We start from the raw sequence: 8,678 nt of genomic DNA, 5'->3' as shown, positions 1-8,678 counted from the left end.
TCATTTAAAGTTGGGAGTATCACTTTGAATCCAATAGTAATTGACCTCTTGTTGAATAAGAGGATTTTGGTCTATAATTAATATTTCTGGACATAGCCTAGGGAGAATGGTAACATGCATTCATGTACTATAATTAGTACACATGCAAGTTCACTATTTCTATTTTAATTCTGAAAGGAAATGTGCCATGGTTGTGGTTGTTGTTGCAGGTGGTAATCTGAAAGCTGTTTTCCATCCACTCATCTGTCTTTCACAGTTCACTTAGCAAAGGGTTCGGCTTTTGTCTTATTTTCTAAAAACGGAAGCATAATATTTATTGTTGCAACACATATATTGAGCCACATCAACCTAGTATATGGGTTCCTTTTGGTTCACTTCAGTCCATGTCCATTTTATCCACTTAGGTGATGCTTTGAGATGAGAGATTTATGTATAAAGAGGAGTTGTTTTTATTAACAATTATGTTACATTCTTAAAGTAATGTAAGTTCTTGATAAAATTATGTATTTCTTATATTATTAAAGTCTCATATTTTTTTTCCTAATATAAGTAATAGATTTATTTATATTTGCTTCATCTTTAAGTCATTCAAAAGGGATAGAAAATAAATTGCTTGTAAGAAGTACTGAAACAATTTCTAACCACATTACATTGTCTTATATAATTATTAAATATAAAATGCATTATGTTTCTTTGAAGACAAAAAATTCTTTACAAAATTTAAAACACTTTCAATTAACAAATATAGATAACTTAATTTAAAAATTTTAATTTATTGTATCAACTATTCTTCGTTAACAAAAAATCACATCATTTTTTAAGAAGAGTTTAGGATTAATACTTATAAATCTCATGACGTTTACTATTTTCATTTTTCACTCAACAAAAAAGCAAATCGTCAATTTTTTTTTTTCCTTGCTCATTACACGAGTCTGTGACTAGTTTTTTTTTTTTTTTTTAATTTGTTTTTTACAAGATAGAAATTTTACTTTAATCTAATCTAAGTGTATATGTGTTTGAAACTCCCTCCTGGAGACTTGAACCTCGGGCCCTTGCCCCCCACACCCCACAAGCACTTATACTTGTGGAGTGACCATCACGCCAAGGGTGGGCGGTGGTGTCTGTGACTAGTTTTAATAAGACTGGAGCACCTCATAAAACCTTCGGATTTGAACATAATAGAACAGTCCTAGAATAGATTTCTTACTTCTAATTTATTATTCATTGCAGTGCTATTAGACATCAGTAAAGCTAAACGGTATTAAAGCTCTAAAGGAAATTTGAACCAAAGGATTATGTACTATTGCTAAAACATAATCAAGCCAAGTGATATCCTTGTTTTTGGGTTTTTGCTTCAGTGCCTCTCAACTTAGTCAATAAATTAGAAAATTGATATACAACAAAGGTTGCCCTCAGAATTGTACAACAATGAAATACAAAATTAAGCCCTAGTAGTCGGGCCAACTAAGAAGACTCTCCAGGGCTCATACTCAATATTCTCTCTGCAAGCAATAAATCGTCTGGGGTTGTGACCTGCAAAACAATCTCGGCAAAATGATTTACAGTCCAAATAGATGAGATTGCCCTTCTCTCTTACATAGAATAAACTTTCAAATATATTAAGAAATAACTAAAGCTCAAAATGAGGTCAGTCACCTTTCAAGAATTCTTTATGATAAATTAATTTTGTAGATAAATATCATAGCAGAAAGTTTCAGTACCTTGATGTTGGTATAAGATCCTTCAGTAATGAATACAGGATGCTTGAGGTGCTCTACAATCGATACATCATCAGTGACTTCAAGTCCTTCTCTGTAAAATTCTTAGAATTTGATTACTTAGAATTTGAAGAGAAAATTATTACAATTAATGATCCTCTTGCCAAAGGTTGTTCTTGAAAAAGAAATGTTCGACATCAAGAAGCATTCATTGCATAGGTACAAACACAGTATTGAAAGGATGATATAAAGTCATATTTACTGGAAATGTAGGCACTTTGTAGTTACAGCAATGGTTTCTTACTAGCTAACATGTGTTTGAAGATTTCAAAGTACCCAAAAAAAATACAAATAGTAAGAAACTATTACTGTAACTATTAACTGGGAAGTGCACTTAAAATTCGGTAACATTTCCCACTGAATAGATGTGCAGATCAGGAAGACATGCAGTTTCAAAAGATCCATCTGGTATGAATTTTTTACTAAATAAAATTTGAAAATTATGTTCAAATGCAGAGTTGCACCAAAGGTTTGAAAAGCATCACAATGTCTCGTATTACACTAACAAACAGGTATGATTAAATTTTATGAACAGATAGTATACAACATACTTATGAAATGTGAACTATAAAATACATTTCAACTATGAGGAAAAAAATAATGATAACAAAATTAATTCTGAAGTACCTATTTACAAGCTCAAAACCTTTTTTAAGTAACTCAGGTTTAATCACCTGTAAAAAAAGAGTAATTATGCAACAATGTTATTAATTACCTAAATAAGCTCATTTAGAACTAAACAAATTATCAAAATATAGATATATGCTTTCAACATTAAACCTGTGGGGTTTGCATTTCCCAAAGTGTTTTCCTGTCCAGAGTTCTTACTACAAAAGATTCACTGTTGGCCTGCACAAAGATCAGGAAATAACTTTGAATTTTCACAAGGTCAATTGGTGGAGAAAACTTATTCCTAATCAAGTTGATAATATGCATAAATGTAGGGAACCATGTCAATAAAAGATATTAAAACTCAGAAACATAATGTGAACTTCTATGTGTTAAATGAAGAACAGAAACATAATGGTTGGTACGAAGAGTTTGTTCTATACACCAAATTTTTTATATAATGCAAGAAACAATTCAGGGAATGATACCAAAATAGACTAAACTGAAGTACTCTTCTATGCACTATCTTTTACTAGCAATAACAAAAAGGTAAATTGAAATGGTGCCCCACAATAAATGTAAAAGGCCAAAAAGTTGCACCAATTTCATCATCACAAGCAACCAATGGGACATAAGTACGTGTATCAGTCACAGCAGACGAGGTATAACCTTGGTAAAACTAGATATAAACAGGAACATAGCGAGAATAATGGCTATGAGATACCTAGAGTACCATTTAGGAAAAGGAAGAGATCCAAACTCATGTGTGATTATGGCAAAGATATGGATGTTGACACTATAGGAGACAAGGCAAGAAACTAAATTTAGAAATATGTAATCCATGAGAAATTAAATTATAGATATAACAAATTAAGAACAAGATTAAGAAAGTACGCTACAGAATTAAGACATTATCTTTTTTGATAAGTAAGTTTGGCCCCAAAGTGCGGGGGTGGGGGAGATTCGAACTAATGACCTTGGCTCTACTGACATTAGGGCTACACTGAATTAAGACAATATCTTTTTAAATTGAATTACAAGATATGGAAAACAGAAATTCCACAACAAAATAGAGAAGTAAATGACAATAGCAGAGTGCTACAACCAGAAGAAAACACCATATAGGAAGAATTCATTCTGGGAAAAACAAAAATACATGAAACTCATTCAAAATCAGCTATACATTTATCTGAATCATATATACAATTCAACAGAACTTCGTAAATAATGAAAATTTAACAGAATTATCAGTTTTTATAGAAAAATGTAATTTTAAATTGATCTTTGTTCTAAAAATTTAAGAGCCTCAAATAAATTATCTTCATTACACTTTTTTTTTGGGGGGGGTGGGGGGTAGGAGGGGAGGAGGAGGAGGGGGGTATGTATCAAAAAACAGGGGGGGAAAAAAGGAATGAAGGCCCAGGGGCAATCTACAGTTAATCGGTACCTCTTTGATTGTAGCTTTTACAGGAACACCAAGTACAGCTGCTCCATTCAGCCAACCATCTTTAAGAACCTAAAAACAAACAATTGACCAGTCATCCTCTATCTTTAAAGGCCATATTTTGGAACAAAAAATATCAAATTTGTAAGGTTATAGCTGGAAAAGTGAGATTGGGAGGGAGAGCAGGAGATATAATCTGAAGCAATTCTGGAAAACCCAATAGGTACTCTTAAATATTATCAGAATAGTGTGCATTTGAGACCTGTCAATTTTGTACATGATATCTTTTTATACCTACTCTATAGATCTACAAGGTAGTCTAGGTCTCATGATTTCTTCCACTCAATGCATCAAGATTAGTCTTTTCTACAGACCCTCAAAACCTGTTCAAATTTGGGCCATCGGACAAGTTAGAAACTACCTTCTAGTATTCACACTAAATCCTCTTTTCTTTTTTCCCCCAATTAGTTGCATCTGCATGTGATCCTTCAGATAATAAGAGTTGGATATAATGAATGATAAATTATCGATTCTCCCAAAAATTTAAGCTGTTAGGGTATAATAATGGGAACCAGTCATTGTAACTCCCTTGGAACATATGCAAGTTGTAGATCAGTTCTACACTTAGCATATTTGATCAAGTTTTGACTTCTTCATAACTGTGACTTCAAATCCTTTAATCTATATTATTGTAGTGGTTGTAAGCAAGGCAAATGGCAAGGGTAACAATATTTCTTAATAGGTACACAGTATAAACGCAAGAGAAATTGCCTGTAAGCTATTGAAGTGGAATCCTCAATTCAAAAAAAAATCCAACCTCCAAGAGAAATTGCCTGTTAAGTTTAAGATTTGGGAATTATCCAGATTGTAGGCATAGATCTCCTAGAAAATAGTGCATTTGATGACCACTACTGATTTTAACAACTAAAGTTAGCACGCTAGATAAGCATAGAACAAAGTCAAACCTTTTCTGTATCTCCTAATGATACCAAAGGTCTGGCAGAATCATGGACACAAACAAGCTCTGAGTTCAAATCAACCGCCTGAAAACAGAAGCAGCATCGTAGATAATCAAACAAATTCAACATAAAATCAAAGGGGTCATCAAACCTAATGTAACCATTTATTACATATGTTCACAGCATCAGCTTACAAATTTATGGTATTATTAGGAGTTAATGTGGGCTTATTGAAGAATTCACAACATGTAAACCAACATCAACAACCTCGCCCTCAATCCTATTTTTATGGAAGGAGAAAGTGCCATTTGAGAGACTTAAAATTAAAAAAGCTGCGCTAGTAACTAAAATCTTCTTGTGTGAGTGGGGAGGGGGGGGGGGGAGTCTGAAGTACCTGAAGTCCACTGTAGACAGAATCTTGTCTTTCCTTTCCAGGGAGAGTGAATTTAAGTTCCACATGAATATTCTCTTTGGTTCCTAAGAAAACAAAAAACTTTAGTTTGAATATCTCCTCTAGTACTAGAACCAACAGGATAAAACACAGTCAAGTAGCAGCAATATGCTATACAAAGGAAGTCTGCTAAAGTCCAAAAGGTGAGAGAGTGAGAGGAGAAGAGGAGAGGAAAGAGATCTGAAACCTTCAAAAATGTCCTTGTAGGAGGGATCACAAACTACAATGATTTCTTTCACTTCAATCAATCGTGAGAAAGTGTAAAAACTGCAAGAAGTCAGAATATAATCACTTCATAAGAAAATGAATCAATGAACAATGAGTGTAAAAGCACATAAATAATACTTAAGGTACCCATCCTAAAGTTGCCTTGGGAGACAAACCTACATCTGTGTCACACCTAGGAGGTCTTACACCTAGAACTATAAAAACATGAATCAGGTCAAATCTTTAGTCACTATATATTGATTGCAACGATAAGTTCTAGAATAAAAACTTGCATTTATGGTCTGACTGAAAGTTTAAAGCAAGCTTTCACGTTGTGCATTTTTTTTCCCCCAAATGACTAAATTGATAATCAACTAGTATAATGCATTCCATCCATTCAATAAATGAAACATAAACGGCATATTGATATGACCAAATACTGGTTGTCCATTCAATTGTCATGAGAGGATAACTTTCCACAAGTCCTCTAGAAGAATTTGAAGCCAACCCCATGTGATGGGAATAAGACATTCATATAGAAATTGAGTTGTTTCCATTTACCTATACAAAGCAATTGGTTGGCCTAAAAGTGGAAGATACTGCTTTGGCATGCTCGCCTATTTGCAAAAACATAATAGATCCATCATGTGGCAGATGAGGAATAGAAAAACTATTGATAATAAAGAAAATGGAAGTACATATGTGAGATGTGTAGTGTGCTACATATAAACACCATACACACACATGCATGCATGTATGTATATGCAAAAAGATACAAAACCATACATCATCTCAAAGATAACAATGACACAATTAACAGTATGAATAATATAAAGTGTGAAGGCAATGCATTCCTATGGAACTATATATTCTTGAAATTGATGTTAATTATCTAGTCGGGCAGATTTAAGATGACAGAAGAATAAAATTTAAAATGAAGCAGAATACAAAAGGCTATGCGTTAGATCAAACAGAAGCCTAATGCTAACAGCATTGCGTTGGCTGATAAATCAAATCAATGTCAACTTGCTCGTCTAAGCAGTTGTTTATCATGGCATTAGAGCAAGTGGTTTTGAGTTCGAACCTTCTCTTCACTCTACCTCTTATTTAAAAATCCCATTCCCACGTATGGAGATGGAGCCAAGTGGTAATTTATCAAGGACTACTGATGACACCACTGAGGAGTATTACAGTTCAATTTCAAAACTCAAAAATAGTTGAAAGGAATTGAGAACATGAGGGATATAAGTGGAGGTAGATTGTGATATCAAGGATTGCCCGAATTGGTATATAAGCAATTTAACACAATTCCTTTCAACAAAGACCAAATTTTTTATAAGTATTCAACAAAAAGATGAACTGGGTATGGCTAAATAAAACGAATTGAATAGAGATAAATGGAGTGAGATGAAGAAGGTGAATTGAAAAGGAAAAAGACTTACTCCCATCCTTTTGCCCTTCCCTCCAGCCAATAGAATCACCGAAACGCTCTTCTCTTTCACAATTCTAGTTCTAGTCTTTTGGTTCTCAGTCTTAGACTCAGGCTTTGAAGAGCAGCGAGCGATTCTTGATGATTTGCCACCACGTCTCGCCAGCTCTTCCACGAAACTGGGTTTAGGACCTGAAAACAAGTACAAAGTACAAACACCCACCACCCAAAAATCAAACTTTTTACAATTAAAATAAAAGTAGAGTTGCATGCAAGCTTTTTTCTTTTTTTTTTTCTTTTAACTTCCTTGGGAACCAAACAGTGGATTAAGGAGGGAAAGAGGGTTGACTTCACCTGGAAATATGTGGTTGGGGAGTGAATGTGAATGTGAGTGTGAGAGTGAGAGTGAGAGTGAAAGTGGTGGGATGGATTTGAGGGGAATAGGGTGATTGGTCGGAGGGAAGCTGAAGACAACTGGAAGAAGTGCCATTTCTCTCCCTCCCTGCCTGATGCAACAATGCAAAGCACCCGCCCGGCTTCTATAAATTCAGCCATTTCACTATAAAGTCACAGCCTTTTCTAGAAATGACAAAAGTTATTTTATCAAAAAAATAATAATAACAATAATAAGACAAGTTTTGTTTGGTAAGAAAATCAGCATCAAAGAATGTTATCTTATTCTATTTTACCATATTAAAAAGTCACTTTATTACTTATACCATACTATTTTTCAATACCTCCCACATCCCAAAACTCTATTTTTATTAAAATATTATTCTTTAATCTTTCTTTATTATTTCTTTCTAACCTATACTTTTTTTCAAACTAGGCGTGATTCCATTTTCCTGGGCTTTCCAACAGTATTTTTTTTCCTCAGTCTCCCTCAACCTCTAGCACCGGTTCAACACACAGACCCATGATACACCGATCAACCTATTCAAACCCATCACCACACACACACACAAACACAAACCATTAACAAAGCCACACACACAAACATAAACCATCAAACCATCAACAGAGCCACACATACACAAATCAGTTGGAGCCAATAACGGCCACCACACCCACCACCCAAGCCACTGATCAGCAAACTCAAGCCACCGATCAGAAACCCACGTCGCCAATTTGAAACCCAGCCGATTTGAAACCCACCGGAGCAAACCCATTCAAAAAAAATCATCACCGAAGCCACCATCGGAGCTACCGATGATCAACCCAACTGATCCACCCACCGATCAACAGATTCACCGTTTCAAACCCATCATCAACCGATCCCAGCCCACCGATCCAAACCCAGCTCGCCGATCCATGATGAGAGATGAGAGAGAGGCCGTGTGAAGTTTCGCTGATCCATGACCAACAACCCACTTCAGCCACGACCCAAACACCGGACCCAGCCATGACCAACGACCCAAACACCGAACCCAACCACGACCCAAAACCCCTTTAAGCACCGGTCACAGCCAAAAAAAAAAAAAAAAAAAAAACCACAACCACCACAGTGACCCACGCCAAAAACCACAACCACCACTGACCCACGCCGTCACCCACGACCCAAACACCGAACCCAACCACAACCAACGACCCAAACACCGAACCCAATAGAGAAAGAAGAGAGAGAAGAGATGGTGTTTGGGTCTGAAGGGAAGACAGAGCAGATGGAGAAATAGAGAAGGAAGAGAGAGAAGAGAACTGAAATACTGAGATGAGAGAGAAATTTCGGAGGGAATAAAATATATATATATATATATATTTTTTTTTTTTTTAGAATAGTGCTACAATACAATTCTAAAGTTAG

General features: G+C 35.1%; 1 protein-coding gene across 1 annotated transcript; it reads right to left on the bottom strand.

The window, feature by feature from the left end:
- Nucleotides 1-1,276: 1,276 nt before the first annotated feature.
- LOC115977666 (2-C-methyl-D-erythritol 4-phosphate cytidylyltransferase, chloroplastic) lies at nt 1,277-7,451 on the bottom strand. The gene is made up of 11 exons (XM_031099679.1): nt 7,232-7,451; nt 6,891-7,069; nt 6,010-6,065; nt 5,429-5,508; nt 5,185-5,267; nt 4,797-4,874; nt 3,835-3,903; nt 2,559-2,627; nt 2,406-2,452; nt 1,722-1,812; nt 1,277-1,533 (listed from the first exon to the last, which is right to left on the bottom strand). Exons 1-11 carry the CDS (start codon nt 7,365-7,367, stop codon nt 1,465-1,467), a joined length of 957 nt encoding a protein of 318 aa, XP_030955539.1. The 5' UTR covers nt 7,368-7,451; the 3' UTR covers nt 1,277-1,464.
- Nucleotides 7,452-8,678: the final 1,227 nt, after the last annotated feature.

The sequence above is a fragment of the Quercus lobata genome, chromosome 2 (genome assembly GCF_001633185.2).
Source record: "Quercus lobata isolate SW786 chromosome 2, ValleyOak3.0 Primary Assembly, whole genome shotgun sequence".
NCBI lineage: Eukaryota > Viridiplantae > Streptophyta > Magnoliopsida > Fagales > Fagaceae > Quercus > Quercus lobata.
This window is presented reverse-complemented; position numbering and strand designations above follow the sequence as displayed.